The sequence below is a fragment of the Callospermophilus lateralis genome, chromosome 2 (assembly GCF_048772815.1).
Source record: "Callospermophilus lateralis isolate mCalLat2 chromosome 2, mCalLat2.hap1, whole genome shotgun sequence".
Classification (NCBI taxonomy): domain Eukaryota; kingdom Metazoa; phylum Chordata; class Mammalia; order Rodentia; family Sciuridae; genus Callospermophilus; species Callospermophilus lateralis.
Genome location: NC_135306.1, coordinates 106953702 through 106978809, shown reverse-complemented (window position 1 = coordinate 106978809; position 25108 = coordinate 106953702). Strand labels below are relative to the sequence as shown.

At 45.6% G+C, this 25108-nt stretch overlaps 1 protein-coding gene across 2 annotated transcripts in view; it reads left to right on the top strand.

Moving 5' to 3' along the window:
- Positions 1–25108, top strand: part of Tecta (tectorin alpha) — a 66393-nt gene that overhangs the window by 22976 nt on the left and 18309 nt on the right. For both annotated transcript variants that reach the window (XM_076846256.2, XM_076846255.2), the window contains exons 8-12: positions 565–1157; positions 2412–2985; positions 7960–8561; positions 15318–15879; positions 22322–22521. In XM_076846256.2, the coding sequence (XP_076702371.2) occupies positions 565–1157; positions 2412–2985; positions 7960–8561; positions 15318–15879; positions 22322–22521 (2531 nt within the window). The remainder of the gene's footprint in view (positions 1–564; positions 1158–2411; positions 2986–7959; positions 8562–15317; positions 15880–22321; positions 22522–25108) is intronic.

Genomic DNA, 25108 nt, shown 5'->3' with positions numbered 1-25108 from the left:
TTTTCTAATATTTAATATCCCAGGGAATTCATTTCCACAGTCTGCTTTTATCATACCTAGGTATTTTAAGCACCTTCCTGTTTGAAATTTATGTTTTTAAATTACTCCCCTAACAGTTCCATTTTCCGTTTCTCCTAAAAGTGGCATTTATTTCCTTCTAAGAATGAGCCAGGCTCTTCTTGAAAATCAGGTCAGCTCATATGTCCATCCATTGAAGATCTGGAAATATCTTGATGATTATAGATCACCAAGTAGCAGCTCTATATTAAGTTAGTCTAGTACCAATGGTAACCTGAAGTTTAACTTCAGTGATGATCAAATTCAAGTAAAAATTCACAATCCAATTGTGGCACTGTTATTAGGAAAGCAGTTGAGTTGGTTGTTCTAGATGTCACCTCACAGTCTCTGTCCCCATCTGAGTCATCCTGTGGCCCTCAAATAGGACCTTAATGATCAGGAAGAAACATTCTTTCTCCGGGCCCCTATACCTGTCGGATTCTGGCCGCTTGGCCCTCCGGGTCCACGCACCTTGTGACCACGCTCTCTTCCTTTCCCCTGCGTCAGTGTCCACGGTGCAGTGTCCGAGTTTCAGCCACTATTCCGTGTGCACCAGCAGCTGCCCCGACACGTGCTCAGACCTGACCGCCTCTCAGAACTGCGCCACGCCGTGCACTGAGGGCTGCGAGTGCAACGAGGGTTTCGTCCTCAGCACCAGCCAGTGTGTCCCCCTGCACAAGTGCGGCTGTGACTTCGACGGCCATTACTATACCATGGGGGAGTTCTTCTGGGCCACGGCCAACTGCACCGTGCAGTGCCTGTGCGAAGAGGGCGGCGACGTGTACTGCTTCAACAAGACCTGTCGCAGCGGGGAGGTGTGCGCCGTGGAGGATGGCTACCAGGGCTGCTTCCCCCGGCGGGAGACCGTGTGCCTGCTCAGCCAGAACCAGGTGCTGCACACCTTCGACGGCGCCGCCTACGCCTTCCCCTCCGAGTTCTCCTACACCCTCCTGAAGACCTGCCCTGAGCGGCCCGAGTACTTGGAAATCGACATCAACAAGAAGAAGCCCGATGCAGGACCTGCTTGGCTACGGGGCCTGCGGATCCTGGTGGCTGACCAGGAAGTCAAGATCGGAGGAGTCGGGGCTTCGGAAGTCAAGGTAAGACTCCTTGGTCCCTTTCAGTGTCTTCCAATGAGTCTCCTCAAGCCAAGGAACTTGCCCTTCTCATCAGGCTTTCTGCCTCTGCCCAAGAGTGGATTCTAGGAAGGGGACGGCTCCCATCTTCTCAGGAACAGCACCAAGTAAGAATCTCAGGAGGAGCAATGGAGCAAAGCTGGAATTTCTTGAATTAGACAGAATAGGACTTGTTCTCCACAAGAGCAAATGCGATACAATGCCAACTATGTGCCAAGCACTAGTCTAGGCCCTTTCCAAGCACCATCACACTTAACCTTATGCAGCAGAAAATATTACCATTTTACAGATGACATAACTGAGTTCCAGAGAGGCTAAGTAACTTTCTCCAGGAACACACAACCACAAAATGGGATTCAAGTTCACACAGGCTGGCTACAGAATCTATGCTCTTAACCTTGTACTGTACTCTTTTACCTGTAGATGAGAAGCCGGGTGGGGTCATATAAAGGATACCTGCCCTGATGCCTCCCTCCCTCTGACCTGGTCTAAAATACCTACTTCTAGGCATCCAGACTCAGATCATTAGTTCTAGAAGGAAGTCATCTAGTGAAACTATTTATTTTCATATGAAAATCCCAAAGGGCCAAGTGGAGGGCCCCACAGCTAAATGAGGCAGAGCTAGGATGTGTGTGTGTGTGTGTGGGGAGGTAATCTCTGTCCTCCAGGCTAACATGCACTGTATCTGGTCTAGAAAACAAACGTCAACACAGTGCAGTCCAAGGAGGTGATAACATACACTGCCACCAACTGAAAGGGCTCTGTTTTCATTCTCACTGAGGAGATTAATTTGGTAAAAGAATAGTGAGGGCTAGATGGGTGATGGACAGTTAGACTGGTAGATATGCTCTGCATGCCCCAAGGGACTGAGACATAGGAAATGTAAGACTTGAAGAGAAAATGGAGCTGTGAAGAGATGAAGAGGTACCCAAGTGGAGATGCGGGGCAGCAGGAGGATGCCATAGATCTGAGACAACTTTTGCTCACAACTTTATTAGTTTGGAGCTGGCTTAGGGTCTAGAAAGTACACCAATGAAGAGCAAATGAGAGTTTCCAAAGACAGTGATGAAAAAACAGTTGTGGTTTCCATAGACCATCAGCTTCTTGATATTTCTCAAGAGCCAGTCACCCGCAGAGCTGTGTCTTCATTCCACAGCCTCAGAAACGGTGGCTGCTCTGTGTGTCTATGGAATTGATCACAGCGCTTTGATTTTTCAGTTGAACGGTCAGGAAGTGGAATTACCGTTTTTCCATCCTTCGGGGAAGCTGGAGATTTATCGAAACAAAAACAGCACGACAGTGGAGTCCAAGGGAGTGGTGAGCGTGCAGTACTCAGACACGGGCCTGCTGGACATCCGCCTGTCCACCGCCTACTTCAACTGCACCGGCGGCTTGTGTGGCTTCTTCAACGCCAACGCCAGCGACGAGTTCTGCCTCCCCAATGGCAAGTGCACGGACAACTTGGCGGTGTTTCTGGAAAGCTGGACCACGTTCGAGGAGATCTGCAACGGCGAGTGCGGGGACCTGCTCAAGGCCTGCAACAACGACTCGGAGCTGCTCAAGTTTTATCGGAGCCGCTCCAGGTGTGGCCTCATCAACGACCCCTCCAACAGCTCCTTTCTGGAGTGCCACGGGGTGGTCAACGTCACCGCCTACTATCGCACCTGCCTCTTCCGCCTGTGCCAGAGCGGGGGCAACGAGTCGGAACTCTGCGACTCGGTGGCGCGCTACGCCAGCGCCTGCAAGAACGCCGACGTGGAGGTGGGCCCCTGGCGGACCTACGACTTCTGCCGTAAGTTGGGCTGTGCCACGTGGTGGGGGGACCCTTGCCACACCCTCGCTTCTTACTCAGGACTCCTCTTCCTGGTGGGACTGAGCCCAAGGGCAAACAATGACTGGTATACCTTCCCCAGTCCCGTGTGCCCTCTAGGAGGCCCCTGGTCCCAAAGCGGACTCTTTCCCACCTGCGTTTTCATTTCTCATTACACAATACCTTTTCATCGCAGATGGGTCAGCCAGCCTACTGACTCATGGTTTTATCTAGCGAAGGGTACCACATGTCAAAGAACTAGAAGGCTTTGTGATGGTTCTGTAGGTGCCTTCTCCCCAGCAAAGAGGGGCTCCATTCATTTTGATAGGAGGTGATGGGTCAGGGAGCCTTTCAGGGTGTGGAGATTAGCACCACTCCCTGGGGGCACTCCTGACAATGGCTACTAAGTGCATCCCATGTTGCTGGCTCTTTGTTTTGTCCCTAGAGTACCTGACCCCTCTCAGCAGGGCCGTGGCAATACCATTAGTCCTTAGAATAACTGCTGGGAAGAGCTGAGTCTGAATACCCTTGCTTATCATGAGTAGCACAAAAGGGGAGAGGAGTAGCTGGGGGTGGGGGAGCCCATATCTGGAGCAAGAACCGCCTCACCTGGACTTCAGCACCCATCCTTCTCTCACCAAAAAGTTCAGCCCTAAACCATTATGACTGCATCCCCTATATCTAGTTATTTCTCTTATTGCACTTCTTCCTAAGTTTAACTTTTTATTTTGAAATAGTTTCTAAGTTCCATAAAAGATGCAAGAATACCCATATACTCATCACCGAGATTAAACCATCATTAACATTTTGTCTCCTTTGCTCTCTTCACGCCTCTCCAACTGATAGTAATTTGCATACATACTGCACTTACTGAGACCAATACATATATACTCAGTACTATACAAACTCTCTGTTTGAGAGTAAGTTACCTCTTGTGTTAGCTTTCTGACACTACATGTAGCAAAATACTTGAGATAATCAACTTATAAAGTGAGAAGGTTTATTTGGTTTCGAAGATTTCAGTACATGGTTTGTTGGCCCCTTTGCTTTGGGGCCTATGGCAAGGAGCACATCCGGGAGCAAAGCTGTTCACCTCATGGTCAGGAATGAATGAGAGAGGAAGATGAATGGTTAGGCTCCCACTGTCCTCTCTAAGAACAAAACTGTAGCGACCAGATCATCTCACTAGGTCCCACCTCTTAAAGATCCCCCCTCCAAGAGCTTCAGTTAAAGATGACTAAGGTTTTAAAATATGGGCCCTTTGGGGACATTTCAGATCCAAACTATAGTGTCCCTATACACCTGAATCTTCCTTAGGGTAAAAATCGTCTCTTACGTAACCACAGTACGGTGATCAACCTTAGGAAACTTAACACGTATACCATAACGTAACACCTATATTCCAGTTTTGTCAACTAACTCAGTAATGTGCTTTATGGTTTGTTTTTGTTTCTGTTTTGGCCTTGGTACAGATCTAGTCTAGGGACACGTGTTTTTGTTGCCATAGCTCTTCAGTCTCCTTCAATCGGGAACAATTCCTTGGTTTTCACTATTGCTTATGATCTGGGCAGTTTTGAAGGATTCGGCCTTGTCTTTTGTAACAGAATGCCCCCTTGGGGCGTGGTGTGCCCTCACATGAGCTTCAGCTCACACCCCCACCCAGCGTCCTGCACGGGCCACCCATGGTTTTCTCATGGGCTCTGAGGGTGTGCAGAGGAGTACTGCGTCCAGTCGCCCACGCTGGTGATGTGCCTGCTGGTCACCTGGCCAGGGGTTGTCAGATGTCTCCTCTCTGTAGTCACTGTGCTTTCCCTGCCACCAGCCAGCCAAATGGCAAATATCCTGTTGTTCACCAAAATCCCCATCCTTGACTCAGTGTTTGTTGTTGATTTTTGCTTGTGTCAATCTATTGCATGATGATTACAAACTGGGGTCTCCAGCTGCAGTATTGTCCCTACTTTTTCCAGCCAGCAATTGTCACCCCAATGTGAGCAAGAGCCCTAACTCTGTCTCTCAGCTCACACAGTCATTCATTCGCACCTCTCTTTGTCTCTATTTCACTCTCATCACTGTGGATGTGGATTTGTATTTTTTCCAGTGACTTCTATTTTGTATTACATTTGTCAATTATTTGGGGGTGTTAAAACCGTTCTGGATTTGGTCTTTAAACTGGCTCCTGTGTCCTTTTGGCATGCCTCTCATTTTTTTCTTTTCTTTTTTTTAGCACTTTCTTACTTTCTGACAAAACTTGATGCTCCACATTCTCAACCTTCTCTGCCCCATGCTGGAATCAGTCATTACTCTAAGAAGCTCTGATTCCTTTTCATGGGGAATATTATTAGAAACCAAGACCGGGGTATTATTAGAAACCATTGCTCTTGGGTGTCTTTGCTTTGTCTCTAGGCCCTTTTGATAGACAGAGCTAAGAATTAATATGCATACACACATTACACACACAGGCGCACACACATCTTTTTGAATCTCTGATTTTCTGAACTTAGGAAGTCCAATGAGCAGGTGGAGAGATTGGTGGCTGCCATCTCAGCAGAGGGCAGCTGTCCATGTCCCTGATGAGCTTTACCCATCCTGGAGAGGCATAAATAGTAGAGTCTGTAAATCCAAAACAGGTCTCTGGGAACATGCTCTTTTTATAAAGTCAGGAAAGCCACACCATTTTCTATTGGCCACCACATGTAGTGGAATCTTATGATGCTTTCCCAGAACATTCTCTAACCACTCTGAGCACCCTCTTTTGTCCCATCTCCAGCTTACCTAACATGGTTTTCACCCTTGTGTTCACACCCAGTTCTCTAGTTGTGTTTTACTCAGGTACAGAATTGCTGAGCCTCCCCCATGTCAAATCTGGTTGTTGCAGACTGCTGATGGCCATCCTTTTGGACAACTAATTCCTACCTGGCAGGGAGTGTTCTGGACTGTTTTTCTACTGCGGGGAGCACAGTTTGTGTGTGCCAAGTTAGCCTGGTGTGATGGTGGTGGGCCTTCTTTTCCAGGGTGTGATGGCAGCTGAGCAGAACTTGTCACTGTGCCTCATTTGTGCCAGTGGAACTAGAGGGATCCCTTGCAAGTGCCTTTTTAGAGAGAGATTGTACAGCAGCAGCCACGTGGCACGTGGGTGGAGGGCCAGGGCTCACACTTGAAATCTTCCAGAGGTCTCATCTACTCTTGTGCACTTGGGTCTGGCAAGAAGGACTGAATTGTGCACACATGATTGATGGAGTCTCCAGGCACTGAGGGGTTAATACAGTTGAGTTCTGCAGAATGGGGATGGGATTGAGCGACACCTGCAGATTGGGAGCACCATCTTCTTTGCACTGCTTCCACATTCAGAATTTCCTACCACCCCTCTCTTTGGAAGAGCCAGGCTGTCCAATTAAGTAATTTCACAGAGTCATTTCAGGGGCGGGGGGAAGTTTTATTACTCCACGTCTGTATGTTCCAGACTTTCAGACAAATTCAGACAACACAATAAGTCATAAAGCAAGAGCCATTTAAATAAGTCATGTTATTTGCTATCACCATAAACCTGCAGTCACTGTTATAACATTCATAATTTAGAGACAAATGTGAAAATCCCTTCACACAGACATTTATAATCAGTGCTGAACTAGCCTTCAACTCCAAAGCCGTATGGTATTATAGTCAACTGAAATGGAGAGAATCCTTTAGCCCAGAGGAAAAAAAAGATTGGCTTCCAGTACGTAGTGCAGAACTATTGAGTTGGTACTTGTGGGCAGAGCTATTATTGCCATGCAATTTATTTCTCTGTAGTGTCCTTCACGTCCTTGGATTGTAAAACACTATTAAGGAATGATGATGGTCTGTGTAAGGGCCAAAGAAAGTTCTAAAGGCAAGATCTTCTTTTCCTTGGAAATGGTGGGGACCTTTTCAAACAGTTGGGCCACATTGTCATCTCGTAGACAGATTGCTTCTGTGCTCCTGGATTCTGTTCCTGGAACACAATTCTGTCAAATTGTGATCAACCAAAGTCATAGAGAGAAATGGGACGCTTACCCAGAACTCCACAGTGGGCAGCACATGCAATTTTGTGTGACTCTAAGAATTAATCTGTTGAGGAAGTGTCCTGGGAGGAAGTGCAGTTGGAAATGGAGTGTGAAGTTGACTTTGAAGTGGGCCATCCAGGCAGGGAATGGGTGTGAGCATAGGTGTGGGTGACCATGTGCAGAGGGTGGTAAGGAGGTGGAGGAGACCAGAGGGTCCCTGGAGCAGAGAAACCAAGGACAAAGAGAGAGACATTGGACCAATTTGTAGAGTAAAAATGCCTGCAGAAGGCCTGTCTATATAAGAGAGGGAAGTACAAAGAGAAAGGGCATACTATTTATTGAGACCATAATGGACTTCATATACTAGATTATTAGCCTTCGGAACAGTCCTATAGGTAAACTTGACACTTATTTAATAAAAGAAGACATGGAAGCTCAGAGACATCAGTAAGTCAGTTAAGAGAACAGCATCCCCAGGTCTGGTCCCAACGCACATGTTGTTCCTAGCACATCATTAGCTCCCGAGTCTACATCAGGAGACCTGGATTTGAATCCTTCTCTGGCTCTTACTAGTTAGATAAGTTAAATCACTGAACTTCCATGTCCTTGTTGTAGGATAGGGAGGGTAAAACCTGCCTTACTGTCCTGAAATGAGGTAAACATGGGCGTAGGATGGTGCCTGGCACGTGGCAAGTACTTAATTCTGGCCTGTAGTCTCAGAATCTTCTACATGGAAAACTAAGCACACTAATGGGCCCTGTGAATTCGGGATTTTCTGGGCCTTTGGTGACCCCCAATGAGGATGACGACGGTGCCCCTCACGTTATTTCATTGAGCTCACAGTGCTACACAAGCATGAATGCCCACAGCTGTGCGAACGCACGCACACTGCGCACACCTATCTCCAGCCTGTTTTCTCTTTGATCACCTTCAGCTCTGGAATGCCCAGAGAACAGCCATTTCGAGGAGTGCATGACCTGTACAGAAACCTGTGAGACGCTGGCCCTGGGCCCCATCTGCGTAGACAGCTGCTCGGAGGGATGTCAGTGTGACGAGGGCTATGCCCTGCTGGGCAGCCAGTGCGTGACCCGGAGCGAGTGTGGCTGCAACTTCGAGGGGCACCAACTTGCCACCAATGAGACCTTCTGGGTGGACCAGGACTGCCAGATCTTCTGTTACTGCAATGGCACAGACAACAGTGTCCACTGTGAGACCATCCCCTGCAAGGATGACGAGTACTGCATGGAGGAGGGCAGCCTGTACTCCTGCCAGCCACGCACCGACGCCTCCTGCATTGTCTCGGGCTACGGGCACTACCTTACCTTTGATGGCTACCCCTTTGACTTCCAAACTAGCTGTCCACTCATCCTGTGCACTACAGGAAGCCGGCCGAGCTCAGACCCTTTCCCCAAGTTCATCGTGACAGCCAAGAATGAGGACCGGGACCCATCACTGGCCCTGTGGGTCAAGCAGGTGGATGTGACTGTGTTTGGCTACAGCATCGTGATTCACCGGGCCTACAAGCACACCGTGTTGGTGAGTAGTCACAGGCTGATCTTGAGGAGGGAATCGTGGGTACATGAGGACAGAGGTCCTGGGTTGACTAGCCAGGCTGCAGCTGAATCGGGCTGGTCTAGCATCCAAAGAAAATCATAGTGTACTGGGGCAGGCAGACTTTGGAGAATTTATGTCACTATCTTACAGACTAGGAAACTGAGGCTCAGGGTAAAGAAAGAATTTGCCCAAGTCACAGACCTCAAATTGGCAGAAGTGCCAGCTTTAGAAATGTACCTTTCATATTATAGCAGGGTCTGTTGGAGAGAGCATTGGCCCAGATTGAAATCCCAGCTTGGTGACCTCTGTGCATCATTTGGGCACAGAGGATGCAGAACCTCCAGTTCTGTCATGGGTCTGTAAGAGGTTGCCTGTCTCAGTGGCCTGTTGTCCTGATCTACCCTTTCCCTGTTTTGATCAGAATGGAACTTGCCTGCTCTGGCCTCTGCCATCTCTTCTAGTCTCCCCATGGCTCCCACGACATCCCAGAGTTCAAGGGTCTTGCTCACATCTACAGCAATCTCTTTACTCTCTGGGCTTCAGGACCCTCTTTCTTACCTTCTCAGCTTTTCCACCCAAGAGCCCCTGCCCCCGCCCCCCTTGGTTGTGAAGACAGGGGCAGCAGGGCAGAGGTGGAGTTCTGAATGCCCCTTGGACTGCCCAGTGATGGCAGCCCAGGCGACAGGCCCAGCCCTTCCTTCTCCACTCTCTTGTCTGAGCAGGATGTGAAATATGAACAAGCTGACCAGCAGCCTCTGTGTGGGCATCTTGGAGGAGCTGATTTAGGGCGTTCACCTTCTTGACATTATCTTCATGGGTCTGTGTCATAACTCGTCTGTCTCCAAGGGGCTGCCTTTTCATCTTTACAATTCTCAGCTAAACTGAACTAAACTAACCACGCTAAGCTCAAGTTCTCTGAGCAGCTCTACTGTGTTTCCCCCCTGGGATTCACTCTACTTTCTCTGACAAAGAGGGGTCCAGCTTCTTGAACTGTCATCCTTTACCTTCATTGGAAATAAGATGCCTGCTGGCATCTAAGGCGGCAGTCTTAACCTGCCTTTTCGTCTTCACTTTCTTGGATATCAGGAACCTAAATCCCAGCTGCTTCCTCTATGCCTCTCCTAGCAGTTTAGTCCTGAATCCATTACTTCATTAATCTTCTTGTATTTTTTGTGTGTGTCTGACTCCCTCAGTTCCAATCATGGGCTTGTTAAGGACAGGATCCACACCTCATTCATCTTTATGTTAGGTGCATGTCTAGTGCCCTGCACACAGCAACACTCAAAACACTTGTGAATAAATGAGGTGATAAAGTGACCCCTTTCCTCCAAGGTCCTTGTGAGTTTCCTTTTGCTGCTGGCCACGTCTTTGGCAAGCTGAGAGATTAAACGAGCCAATGAGGCTAGTTAGGAATGTGTCAGAGGCTCTGCTTTTTTCTAGCAGATGTCTGCACAGTTGAAGCTGCCCATTATAATAACTTCCCTCTACTCCAGTTTCATTATAGTTTAAAACAAACATATCAATCATTTTGTCCATGCAGCTGGCATCATATTTGTCCGTTCCCCCCCTTTAGCCTCAGCTGACAGATCTCCACCCCTAGGTTTAGACATTTTCATGTAGTTACTTATCTCCTTGACATTCACCACCTTTGCACCTTTCTACCTTTCGGGTTTTTTTTTTTTTTTTTTTAAATAAGATCTGTTCATAGGTCCTGTCCCACCTACTTTATTGGGCAGAGTCTTTCTGCTTTATGTTACATTCTCAGTATTTAGGTGGATGGACACCTGAGGCTGCACACCTTGTGTTCTGATCTCCTTTGCTCTGTGTCCATGTTGCCCTTTATTTTTAAGTACATGAGTCATTGGATTTAGGGCCCACTAAATCCACTGTCACCTCATCTTAATTACATCAACTAAGACCCTGTTTCCAAATAAGGTTACATCCATGGGTCCCAGGGATAAAAACCTCAAAATATCATCTGGGGGAACACAATTCCACTTACAATAGGGGACGATTAGAGAGAAATGGGCATGCAGGAGGATCTGATAAAAGGGGTAAAGGGCCCTGCGAGGGCCCTTCATTTCAAGTCACCCAGAAGTCCTAAGTGCCCAAGCTGGGAACAGAGTAGCTGGCTCTCAAAGCCCTGGCAAGAAGACCAAGCTCAGGATGCACTGGAGGTTCTTTCCTTTGGGGGCCCCAGGGATGGATTTAGCATCTACTTTGAATTATTAATACGTTTTATGGGATCTGCTTATTCGATGATTTGCATTTGTTTTGCCCATGATGTTATTATTAGTCACCATCTCTCCCTGAGCCTGAAGAGTAATGGCTGTCATGATGACAGTGTGAAATGAAATGCAGGACAGAACACACCCCAGAGCCCTCAGTCACTGCTGGTGCTCTCATGCAGGGTGACATGGAAGTGATTCCTTGGGACAAGGATTCTTCTGTGACTCTGAGCTTTCTCTGAATTAAGCATCTGCAAAGGCGAAAGAAAATCCACTAAGCCACAAGAAGGTGGAGATAAGCATGCTATTTATAGACCAGGCTGGGTGATGGGGAGATCGGCAGGTGAGCTGCGGGATGCTGCTCTCGCCTGTCCAAGGCCAGGACTGAACAGAGATGGCCTCTTTTCCAGACTCATGTCCAGGCCAACAGGGAAGTTTTAGGTGGCTTCAAAGCCTGAGTCCTTCTCACCAGTCTTGTCACCATCAGAGAAGAGTGAGGTGTTTGAGGGTCACTGTGACTTAGTTTAGTTTGACAATCTGGTATTGATGCCTGTTCTGTGTCAAGAGATGAAAGTTTCTTGAAAGATAGTATCAAACATGAAAATAGAAAAAATAAAAAAGTAAACAAGTCTTCTATCCTAAGAGAGCTCAGAATCTGGGGGAGCGACAGACCTGTTAACAGTCAGTGTCAATGCAACGCGAAGTGCTGTAAGAATGTTCCAAGGGGCCACAGTTGTGAGCAGAGGAGGGGTTGCCCCAGTCAGCCTGGGGCTTTCAGGGAGGGCATCTTGGAAGGGATGACCCAGATCTGAGCCCTGAAGGAGTGTATCTGCCATGCTGAGAGTGACAGGAGGGTGTCCAGGGGAATATCCAGGTGGGAGGTAAAGCCTGGGTGTGACCACTGCAGAGGCTGTAGGAGGCCCGGGCTAGTTATTTAGAGAGAAATGCTACAGAAACTCAAATGTGTGATCTTATTCCTGATACAGTCTATGGGTCCTGCATCTGTGGATTCAACCACCTTTGGGTTGGGAAAAGTAGACAGACAGGTAGATACATATATAGATCTATAGATGTGTGTGTGTACACACAGACATGTATAAAATTGCATGGATACTGAACATGTGTAGATTTTTGTGTCATTATCCCCAAGCAAAACAATATAACAACAATTTGCATAGCATTTATAGGTATTACGTATTATGAGTCATCTAGAGATGATTTGAAGTATACAGGAGGATGTCTATAGGTTATGTGAAAACACTGTCCTATAAGGGACCTGAGCATCCTCAGAGTCTGGGGTCCATAGGGGTCCTGAACCAGCCCCCCATGGACATGGAGGGGTGATTTATTTAAATATCCCAAATGTTTCCCCACACCGATCCCTATGCCTTCCTTTCTTCCTCCTCCATCCATCAAGTCCTTTTGCCATGCCAACCTCCTCCTTTTCCTCTGATCTCCTCCCCCTCAGCTCCCTCTTTCCCTCCGTATCTCACTTCCAGAGAGATTCAAGGCAGTGGTGGCACACAAGCGGTCTCATCCATGGGGTGTCAGAGACAGAGAGAAGTGGAGCCTGCCAGAGTGTCTTTCTCAGGTGCTCCTTGGCAGGGACAGGATTTGCAGGCCTTTTAGCTTTAGTGCCATTATTTTTGCCTCCCCAAGGTATTGCCTCCCACGTGACACCAGGTAGCCCAGAACACAGAATTCAGGGACCGCGTGGTGGCACACATCAGCCACCTTTGAGTGCACAGCTTTTGGTTTTCTGCTCATGAGCCTCTAGTGCGGGTCAGAGTCTCTGCAGCCTTGGCTTCCCTAGGTGACCTGCAGAGCCTGTGTTCTGCATTTGCACAGGGCCACCTCCTTCTACCTCTAGGCCTCCTGGTTGAGGAAGCCGTGCTTACCAGCACCCTCTCCCTTCTCCTCCCCCTCCAGGAACCCTGGCTCTTGATGGCTCCCCACGGCATCCCCTGCCCTCCTCTCTTTCAGGCACAAAGATGGAGGCATCTCCTCTCCTCCTCACCCCTTGCCTTCCCAGGGGCCAGGCCTTCTTTTGTCTTTAACCTTTCCTTTTCTAAGAGGTCTTTCTCTTCAGCCCATGGACATACTTACTGTAAAGTAAACCCTCCTCCAATTGTTCCCCGATCTCCCTCCTCCCTTCCCAGCCAGACTCTTCCATTGGTCATCTCTGCTTCTGTGTCTCCTCTTCGCTATTTGCTTCCAGAATCTGACTTACAGCTATATCATCAGATTCTCTTATTAAGACCACAGGTAGCTTTTCTTTCAAAAGACTTTTTTTCAGGCTTTATGTCATGGCCTCTTTGCCACGTGGGACACTGCATATGAGGCCCTCCTCATCCTTTGGTATCTGGTGTGGGCATCGTCTTCTGCAGGCAACCTTGAACCTTTCCCCAGGCCAAGTCTGGTGCCTATGCATCTGTTTGCCTCTATGCTTTTATCAGTTGGTCTTACTCTCTGTTTATGTTCTTGTCTCTGCCACATGCCATTGAGCTCTTAGAAAAAAGGCCTATGCTTCATCCCAGCCTGGTACAGTGCCTGGCACTCAGTAGTGCCAACTAGATGAATGAATTCAACCTGGACACATTTTCATAAGAGAGGACAGAGTTGAGTTGTTTTGAAGGGTGAGCAGTGCCTTGTGGTAGGGTGTGGAGGCAAGGGCCTCCTTGCTGATATAGGGCCGGGCCCTAGAAGCAAGGCCTGAGATGGACACTCTTGGGAAATGGGGGAAGCACTGGGGAAAAGAGCCCAACACCCTTGTAATCTGACCTGGAGACCATCTGTAGCCTGGGTGGCCAGAAGCTCTGAGTATGACCTGCACCCCAGGGTCAGTCCTCAGTGTGGTCAGTCATTGACCAAGGGCTATCCAGCGGGTGGAAGAGTTGGAGTGGGTGCTCATCAGTTTATGGACAAAGTGGGTCCCATTGAGCCAAGGCCAGCTGAGTTTTGGGGAGCCCACAGTCAGAGTCTGGGAATAGAACCCCAGATAGGACATGGAAAGCATCAGTCCCACTTGAGGCATAGGACTGGTGGGATGAGAAGACATAATTGGTCCTGTTAAGAAACTGCAAACTGTGAGTGCAGCTGGTGTGGAGGACCAAGTGGGCTGGCTCTGAGAGGCAGGGCCCCCTGGAGAGCCCAGTGGGATATGCTGAGCATGTGAGACTTTTCATCATGACCTGGAGAGGGTTTTAAGTATTGGATCAACAGCTTTCAATTGTCTTTTAAGGATGGCAGGTGTAGGTGAATGAAGGAGAGGGGCCAGCCCAGGACCAGGGAGGTAAGTTAGGAGGTGATTCCATCTGAAGGGTGAAAGATGATGGGCTTCTCAACTAAGGTAGGAGCTGTGTGGTTGTGAGGGGCTGGAAGAGAGATGCAGGAGGTCAGGGGAGGGGCTTCTGGTCAGAAAGCACTGTTAAAACACCTGCTTCTCTCTCAAGGACACCCAGCTCTCCTGCTCTCTGTTGCCCTGGCTGCTGGGAGCATCTGGAAACCCCTGTTTTCTGTCATGCTCTAACCCAGCCCAGGCTCTAGGATGTAACTTATCATATTCAGAATATTTCAAGGGCACAACAGATCTGGAGCTTAAGGTTAAGGGATTTCCCTGTTGTCTGACTTTAGAAATATATGTGAGGAAACAGGTGTCAAGTGTCCCTTTCATGTGATGTATTGTGCTGTGGATCACCAGGAAAGTCAAGAGGGGAAGGTGGTCATAAAGGTCAATAAAATGCAATCCCTGCCCTCAGGTTGCTCATAATCTTGCAGGTGAGACAGAAGCATATACAACCAACCATGATATAAGGCAGATGGTGTTGTTTGCATCCATGGCAGCACGCACAAGCTTGATCTTGGCCCCAAATGGAGAAGAATATAAGAAAATATAAATAACACACTCTGCTTTCCGGGGCAAGGAAGTGATTAATTCTGACCATGGTCTTGGACTTCGAAAATCTTGCTTTACAGGAGAGGGGACACTGGAGCAGGGTCTGGAGGACAAGAGGGATGCTGACAGGTGAAGGATGGCATGCCAGGCAGAGGGACCAGTGAGTTACCCTGGAGGATGAAGTCATCCTCCAAGAAAGAAAAAAAAATCACACAACTAAAGGAATTAATAAATTGGGACTCGCCTAAAATACATCCACAAAAGAGCTGGAAATAGAAACACAAAAGTCCTAGTTTTGGTATTTTAGTCTAAACTTTAATTGAATTCTTATTACCCTTTCATTACCTTGGAGAAAACAATTTGAACTCCTGGGGGAAAATAATGTTGTATAAACAGAAGGCACTGAAATAAATAGGTATATTAGTGTACAAAGGATAGACATTTAAGTCTGTTCAAATCCTAATAATAATAGTTGACTGGCATAAACAACAGTACATGCAAAGATTGCATCCACCCTGCACAAGCTCCCCTCTGGGACTTATCTTTCTAGAAACTGGAAGGGCTGAGGACTCTGGGCCAATTGTACTTCTCCCCTCTACCCTCCTTCTCTTACAGGTCAACAGTGAACGGCTCTATTTACCCCTGAAGTTGGGACACGGGAAGATAAATATCTTTTCCTTTGGTTTCCATGTGGTGGTGGAAACTGACTTTGGCCTGAAGGTTGTGTATGACTGGAAGACCTTCCTGTCCATCACGGTCCCTCGGAGCATGCAGAACAGTACCTATGGCTTGTGTGGCCGCTATAATGGCAACCCTGATGATGACCTGGAGATGCCCATGGGTCTGCTTGCACTGAGTGTCAGTGAGTTTGGGCAGAGCTGGGTGAAGAGGGACACCTTCTGCCAGGTAGGCTGTGGGGACCGCTGTCCATCCTGTGCCAAGGTTGAAGGTTTCTCTAAGGTGCAACAACTGTGCAGCCTGATCCCCAACCAGAACGCCGGCTTTGCCAAGTGTCACAGCAAAGTCAATCCCACCTTCTTCTACAAGAACTGCCTGTTTGACTCCTGCATTGATGGGGGCGCAGTGCAGACTGCATGCAGCTGGCTGCAGAACTACGCCAGTACTTGCCAGACTCAGGGGATTGCAGTGACCGGCTGGAGGAATTACACATCCTGCTGTGAGTTCTCCTCCTTATCTCTCCCTATAGCTTTTCCCTTTTCTTGATTGGTGAGGGAGGACAGTCTTCCAACTCCATAGAAGCCAAATGATCGAGTAAAGTGATTTAAGGATATGCACTTTGATATTGAGTTCATTATATGAAACAAAATATGTAACCTCCATTTTCTTATCTGTAAAATGGGGTTAATTCCACTTATTCAGTGAGTTACCCTGGAGGATGAAATACAATCAGACATATAAAGCACTATGCATGGCATTCAGATTCAGCAAGTGCACAATAAAATGCTAACCAGATACTAGCTAGTTAATTCATTCTTCCATTCTAGAACTTCATGGGTCCACCATGGCATTGATCATTTATATGCTTTCTCTAAGTGCATCATTCTATTTGATTCATAGATATCACATTCCAGTCTTTGTGCTTATGAAATATAGCAGAATATTAAAAGCATTAGAGTTCCTGGATTCTAGCCTTGACTCTGTCCTTAAGGGTCTGTGTGACCTTGGAGCAATTTACTTTCCATCCCTTGTGCTCAGTTTCCCCTTCCAAAGAGCAGTGTTAATGCTGCCTGTACCACTTATGCTACAGAAACGACAGGAGGATCAAATTAGGTAATTGGAACACTAGCACGTGCAATGCATGCTGAGTGGCGTTATTATATTAATGGCTTGCTCTGGGCCAAGCCCAGTGCTAAACGCTTTATCCACATTATCTCATTTATTCTTCTCAATAACCCAATTAGGCAAGGAGAAATTGAGACTCAGAGGAGTTAAGTAACTTGCCTAAGATCATAAAATTCCAGTGGCAAAGTTGGCATTTGAACTTCTAACCCCAAAGCCCATACACTATTCTAGTGGACTATGGACTGGGATATTTGCTTGCATTTAGCATGTGCAAATAGGAAAAGGTTGGGAGGGGAAACCACCTTTGGTCTTTGGCTAACCTGCCGTGGTTTATTTTCCCATCTCAGTCTCATTAAGTACTGCAAATTTCTTTTAGAAGATCTGACTGTATAAAAAGGCTATATAAATTGATTCTGAATTCCTAGAGCTCTAAGTAAGGGATACAGCAGGGTTCCCCGAGAATCGACTCCCATTTTCATCCTGTAAAAGGAAGATTTGGATGAAGGACCAGAAATGGAATTGTGGTTTAATGTTCACACACTTTACATTCCACATGCAGTCCCTGAGTGAGAGGGTGTAGAGGGGAGAAGGACGGAAAAGGTGCCAATGCCATTTCATTCAGGCTCAGTCCCTGAGCCAGGGAGGTGGGGACATGGTGCCACTAGGGGTGTCTTTCCAGATGAATTGGTCTATGGTGTTTTCAATAAAATAAATCTGCCTATGAAAAAGTCAAGGTCTGGATAAATCCCTAGAGCTATGTGGGTGTCACTTATAGGTTGGGAGAGCTTGCTTCCTCTAAATCAGAAAACCACACTCTGGACCCAGAGGCGTTAACATGGTGCAGGATCATTAAACCAGTTTGGAAGGTGAGATTTCCTCTTCCCTTGAGAAGGGAAACCTCTTCACCCAAGGTTTCCTCTTGAAAACCTACTACAGGGAGCTCCCCTTACCTGTTGTCATGGATGGCAGCTGTACTGCTCTCTAGAGTGGCTGGTATTTGGGGGCCACCATCCAAAACCTGTCAATTCTAATCAACAGGGAAAGGCACTGGGGGACTAATACCAGGAACACTCACCTCAACTGGTGGTCTCAATTTTTGTCACTCATGGGAAAGAAAAGGAATTGAGTTAGCAAGCCCTATAACCTTCTTTCCAAGGAAGAAGTTCATCCTACCCCACTGGGCTTGGCTAAGGATAAAGGATATGAAGACAATTTTTCTTGTCCTCCAGTCCCCTCTATCAGTAGATGTGTCCTCTCCTCTCCTTAAAGTTCTGCCCAGACATTGGTTACCTTGTTTTTATAGCTAAACTTGTCATGGGGAGCTCCACCTATGGCACTCAGAGCCACCAGGTGATAAGAACAGTTCTCATTGCAAGGGTTTAGACCTTCCTTTGCTTCAGCATTTCAGGACAAGGGCAAAGATCCAAAAGACAGAGCACCAGAAGATATGGTGGTAATGAGGGGCAGGGAAATTTTTAAAAAGTTATAATAAATACTTGGAAGACAGTATGTGGGTGGGGAATAAGGCACAGCTGGAGGTCACTTAGTCTTCCATTTTGAATTCCAGAAGCAGGGAAAGTCTGAGAGTGATTGAGTACGACCTCATCTATTCAACAGAAAAGCCGGCCTGAGCATGGTCATTTGTAACTCTATTTGAGGTGACTTTGACCTCTGAGAAGTGAGAGTAGGACTGATCTCCATCCCTCTCATTCTACTAAAATTAATCCAATTCAATACTCACTGAGATATGAGAAATGGTGCTTTCAGAAGAAAAGGGGTTAAGTCAGATTGCCCTTTAAACTTGTGCTTTATTGGTAACAAGGTAAAATGCCTGTGTTTTTCAAAGATATTGGCTGTTCGTATCAATAGGATAATTTATTACTCAATTATCTTATTTGTAAATGCATTGGAAAAACCTCTCCACCCAAGTTGAACAAATGGGCTGAGGGAGAAGGGGAGGTAAATTGTCTTAATTACCAACCCCTTCTTAAAATTCCTTCAGCCGAGTATCATTCTCCCAGTCCCTTAATGTGGAACTTAGAGCAGTGGATGGTGAGAATACAGTAACAGAAGCAAGTGATAACTAGTAACTGAATCCCGCCCTAGCTCTTGCTGTGGGCTTTTCTGGGTGGGCTCTGTGGACTTGTTTCAGTAGGCACTAGTGACAGTCCCAATCTCTCCAAGAGGAAACCAAGAAATAGAGCAGCTTTCCCAAGGAAGGGAGCTCAGGTATGTGACAGTGTCCTCCTCAGAGATGGGACCCTGAGGAGACTCAGCACCTGATGTATTATGGGAAGCCATCAGTCAAGGTCAACTATCATTATCATTTTCCCTTTTACCACAGGGAGTTTTTGCTGTTTCAGGGTCCTGAATCCAAAGTCCTATAATTATGAATTTTCTTACTTATTTCTCTGCATATCCAATAAAATTTAATTGAACTCTTAAAAAGTAATTCCTGCTCTGACTACTATAACTAGTACTACCATGGATATCAGAAGCTATCATTAAAGTACCGCACTTTGTCACTTGTGGGAAGGAAAAGCAAAGTCTGGATAGCATCAAAAATTGTATCTCATTTTATCTGAACTGTTACCTGATGAGGGAAACATCTCATCCCCGTTTTACAGATGAGAAAACAAAGGTTCAGAGAGGGAGAGGAACCTGACCACATTGACCCTCCTAGTTATTGTTAGAGCCAGGGCTGAAAACCAAATCAGTCCAATTCCAAAGCCCTTGTCCATTCTGTTGTGTATTATTGCTTTCAGTGGATCCATTCATCCTGCTGTCTCCTCAGGGCACAGATGCTAAAAGGATCTCCTGGCCACAAGGAAAGTCACAGTCTTGACCACAATAAAAATCCAGGTGCAGAGCCAGGTGTCACTTCTCAGCTCTCTAGACTGCATTCAGGGGGAGAAAGAAGCAGCAAATCAGTATAAGGAATTTGAAAGTTTGTTTTTGAGAATCATATGTAATTGCCCACCTGCCATAATTTCAGCATTGTTTTGGATGCCATGGAAGAATCCAAAGCATAAGACTTGGAGTTTGTAGACTAGTTGAAGAAATAGGACTCATTTGAAGTACTTGAAAGAACAACGAACTTCTTCCCAGATATTAACTCATATTGTAGAACTTCAAACACTGTTAATACTGGCTCATGAACAAATTAAACCAACTATGTTAGTGATAAAAATAAATCAAGTTAATACTGGCACATGAGTGAAAGGTCAATCAGTGAAAATATGAGACTGTCCAGAAATAACCCTGAACACTAAATAGAAATTAGTATATGGTCAAGCTGGCATTGTAGATCACTGGAGGAAAAATATATCATTTAATAAATAGTAAAGGGACGAAGGGCAAATTAGCTGGGAATAAAAAAGCTAAATCCCTTCTTCTCTCCTCACTGCAAAATTAAGTCCAGACAGAAGAAAGATTAAATTAAAAAATTGAATTATAAAAGTACTGGTAAAAAACTAAGGAGTTTTGTTATTTTTTAGTAATCTTGTAGTAAAGAGGGCTTTCCTAAGCAAAACACTCGAAAGTTGTAAAGGAAAACCTGATAAGTTTAACAGTATTAAAATTTCATATCTTCATAGCAAAAGCATAATCAAAAACTGAAACAAGTACAAAAATTTTTAAAGGAAGCAAAGTGAAAGACAAGTGATAAATGTTTTATAACACATGTGACACATAAAAGCCTCTTTTTAATTTATAAAAAGCTTTTACAGTTTAATAAGAAGAAATTTTAACCACACAACATGTGCAAAGAATATGAAAAGGCAATTCACACACACAAAAAAACTATACAAATGGATTAAAAACAAATGAAAAGATGATCCACTTCACAAAGAAATGCAAACTAAGTGCAGATACAGCATTTTTAACTTTTGCTATTTCTAGGAATCAGGAAAGATGGTGCGAAGCAGTCAGTGAGAATAGATTAAATCTATTGGCACAACCTCTTTAGAAGGCAGCTCAGTGGCATCTGTCAAAAATTTAAGGGGTCAGGCATGTAATTCAGTGGTAGGGCTTTTGTCTAGCATTCATAAGGCCCTGGGTTCAATGCCCAGCACTGAAATAAATAAATAAATGTGCATACCCTTTGATTCAGAAATTCCACTTTTAGGAACTTATTCTACAGATTCAGGAGGACAAAAATATATGTACATCAATATTCACTGCCACATCATCATAAATGCATAAAATATACACACCATACAGTGGAGCAAAAACAATAATTCGAGACTAAATGGAAGAAAATTGCCATGAAAAAGCAATGAACAGAAAGATTTGTAGATTGTGTTCCTGTTTATGTAAAATAATAGTAGGTACAAGATGCACATATGCACACACACACATGCTTGTATATGCATAGAAAATTTCTGGAAGAATTGATTATAATTGTTATTAAAATTTTCCTTATGCACTGATATGGTTTGCATTTTCTATCATGTGCAGATAGTATCTTTTGAACTAAAAATACTTTTTAAAATGTACAGTATATTGTAGTAGTAGTGGTCATATGAATCTATGCTTGTTTTAGAATTCATAGAATTATGCATTCCAAAAGAACATTTCACTACTAGATAAAATAAACCCCCCAAACATATTGTATATTGTTGTTTAGGATAGAAGTTCCCAAAAAATTGTAATTGTAGTGGTACCTTTAGTATATATTGATTAAGATAATAGCTTTTCCAAAACTTTTAAGCAAACTTACCCTTAATGATTGGCTAATGCTTACTGAACACTTCTGTGCCCAGCACTGGCCAAGCATACAAACTCATTTAATCCATTACACCCACCATGAGGTAGGTGCTGTTGGAATCTGCATTTTATAGAAGAGGAAACTGAGGCTCAAAGAGGTGAAATAACTCTCCTGGGTCACTTGTCAGAGCCCACATTCCTCACCAGGACCCTACCTGTCTTCTTTAAATGCATCTAGATGCCCTTGAAAAATGGTAGAAATGGCTGTGCGCAGTGGGACATACCTGTAATCCCAGCGGCTCAGGAGGCTGAGGTAGGAGGATGACGAGTTCAAAGCCAACTTCAGCAAAAGCCAGGTGCTCAGCAACTTAGTGAGACCCTGTCTCTAAATAAAATACAAAATAGGGCTTGGGATGTGGCTCAGTGGTGGAGTATCCCTGAGTTCAATACCTGGTAGCCCCCACAAAAAAAAAAAAAAAAAAAAAAAAATGGTAGAAATGTGTGCGCGCGCACACACACACATACACACACACACACACACACACACACACCACTGCACATTTGCCTTCTCAGTGATCATGGGGCCCAGCTGTCTATGGTGGAAAAACCACTGGTTTGCCAAAACGGTCCTGTAGAAATTTTGAGGTAAAGGCAAGTGAGTTGACATTAGTATAGAAGTGAGTTCTATGGATGAGACCCCAACTGGAATTTGAAGAATGGGGAATTTGAATAGGCTGAGAGAACAAAGAGGGGCCTGAAAGAGAGATCAATGTGAGTGGACCTCATGCTGGAATGGTGAGGAAACATCCCTAACCAAAGTGAAGGTCCATGTTGGGAGGTGAGTTTAAGGAGACAGGTAATAAAGATCTCAAAAACCAAGGGTGGGGAGGCTCCGGCACCCTCTGTCTGTCTGCACGTTGACCCATTATTTAATCAATAACGAGCCAGATGGAGGCGTTCCATAAGCAGAGGGTAACGAGGAGGAACAGTGGCGGGCCTCACACCTCCTCCCTCACCTCTCGCCTCCATCTTCCTGAGCAATTGCTGCGAGAAAGCCATTTACAGTGCAGCGTAACTGCGCGAGTCTTGACTTGTCTCTTCTGTCCCAGCGGTCACCTGCCCTGCCAACAGCCATTATGAGAGCTGCGTGAGCGTGTGCCAGCCCCGCTGTGCCGCCATCCGCCTAAAGAGCGACTGCAACCACTACTGCGTGGAGGGCTGTCAGTGCGACCCGGGCTACGTCCTCAACGGCAAGAGCTGCATCCTGCCGCACAACTGCGGCTGCTACTCAGACGGCAAATATTACGAGGTATGGGAGCCAGCCGGCCGTTTCCTCCCTGCCCATCATCAGCCTCCTCTCCAACTCCAAGAGGGTGGTCAGAATTGCCAGGTCTTCCCCCTCCATGATGAAAACCGTAGTGCTGATCGTCAGGAAGGTGGGAGAGGGCCAAGAGGCTAAGGACCCTTCGGAGGAAGCTCTAGCTCCTTGCCAGATCCAGAAGAGCAGAGCCTGTGCCCCTCACCCTCTTCTCCTCCCTCTCAGGCCTTTCTCTGGAGCATGGGCCCTTCTCATTTCCTCTCCTGTAAATCTCAGTTTGCAAGCTTCTGACATGGCTCTAGTTTGGAAATATGGTGGCTGTGAATCTGACATTTGTAGCTGTCTTAGCTAAGGGTATTTCTAACTGGAAAATACAGTGCTTGAAGCTGGGAGGAGTGGCCTTCCCTCTCTGACTACTGAAACTTCCCCACAAGTGCCATTTGTCATTCTGATATCATCCCCCAGGGAGTTAGGGCTGCTTATTGACACACCCTCTCTGCTTCTCTCCCTATGGGAGCTTAAGCACAGAGCTTAGCCCTTTTATCACTGTTTCCCAACAAAACCTATTTGCTCACTAAGTCATTTTACTTTTTAGACTTTGTAATCAAACTCCCCTCCTTCCTTTTCTTTCCTTCTTTTTGTTGGGGGATTGAACCCAGGGCTTTCTGCCTGCTAGTCAAGCTATACCCCCAGCCCTGTAATCTTTCTTACTGTGCCATAACACTAAGCTAGAAAAGGCCCTGCTACAGGTCTTCCATTCATGGTTCTAACCCCTTTTCTGTTTAAGAGACATCAACACCTTAGGTGGGTGCGTAGACAGTTAACAAACACAAATACTGAGAGTCTGCTGTTTGCAGACCTCCATGCTGATGATATTGTGAGACATGAGATTGTGTGATCCCTGCCTTAAGGAACTTAAAAAATAGATTCAGGAGAGGAAAAAAAATTGTGCTTTAAAGAATAAAAGAAGAATTACAAAATAACATATCATTAAGTGAAAAAGAATACCCCACTGAATGAATCAATTTTAAATGAAGGAGTATAGTAGCCTTTAAAAGAAATCTAATTGAAACGTTTGAATTGGAAATCAACTAAGCAAAAAATAAATAATGTCTTCTTTTTGTAAAGATGGATTGACTTGTTCAAGGACAACTAAGTTGTCTTTGGGAATAAATAAGAGATTAGAGATGTCCACATTATCTTCAGACATTACCTTCAATTTCATTGTCGTTGGAAAAGGTATTTTAATTCTATGTTAGAAAAAAGAGAAGTAGAGTAAAACAGTAGAACTAATCAAAGAGGACTTCTTGGGGGAGGTATTGAACTCCCTCACATGTGTCCTTTGTCACTCTGATATTGTCCCCAGAGTGTTTGGGCTGCTTATTGCCACACCCGCTCTGCTTCTCTCTTTATGGGGGTATTGAAGTTAGCTCTTAGAAATATTTGAAAAGAAGAGGCAAAACATGGAGGATTAATAATAATAATAAGGTCAGTATTCTCATAATCTGGGAGAAAAAAATAATCAGGCTCAAAACCCAAAGAACATTCCTCTGTTTCTTGTCTCTTAGCCAAAAGGCATCTATCAACTGTGTCATGCGCCCCTCTGCAGGTATCCTGTGTATCCGTGTGGCATATGGGAATGAGACCTGGGTTTGACCCTAGCCATACCACTCCTGGAAGTGTGACATTGAACCAACTTGCATTTCTCTGAGCTTCTGTTTTGCTATGAATGAAACGTGGCTAAAAATACCAACTCCATTGGGTCCTTGTACAAGTGACCTAAGCCAGGTGCCCAGCTTAGTACCTGTCCCCTAGTCATTCAGTAATTGGTAGCTGCTATTATTGTTGTTGTTGTTCTCTTGAGAAACATTTCATGAATAAAAGTCCAGGCATGTTAATGAAACGATGCATATAAAAGCCCTTGGAACTCTCAAGAAAGGCACAGAACAGCTCTGGGCAGCCATTAGTACTATAAACATTATTATCTGGCTTTCATCAGAAAGTCAGTGGGTTTTGACAAGAGCTTCTATCTGGGAAGCAGCAAACTCACAGAATAAACAATCCACATCCACTTGCCACAGTTCAAACAAGCTTGGGGGCTTGTTTATACAGCAGATTTCTTTGGAAATAAAGAGAGAACATCTAGCCATTTGCATGTAGGGTAATCACCAGCTGTGGCTGTCATGTCTAATTAAGGTAAAGAAAGCGGCATGGGGCCAGCCACTTTCCTGAGATGCTAGTTTCATGATCAAGTCCTCCTGTGGATGAGTTATTTACCCTTGACCACATATCCACATAGATTAGGTTGTTTTCTCTCTCTACCAATGTAATGTCTGAGTTTTTATCAGAGAGAGGCCAGACTAACCACTCAATTATTCCATAAATCTGATAAGAGAAATGAAGTCAATATGTGAGCCTGCTGGCACCCAGAATATGTTATAGATCTGGAAGAAGAGAAGACTCGGTTCCAGGAACTACCTAACTTTGAGGATGAAAGAATTGGCAAAGGCACGTTGCAGTGAACTGGACTGGAAGATTTCACCCTCTGCCTGTTTACTCTTGAATCAGAGTCACAGTT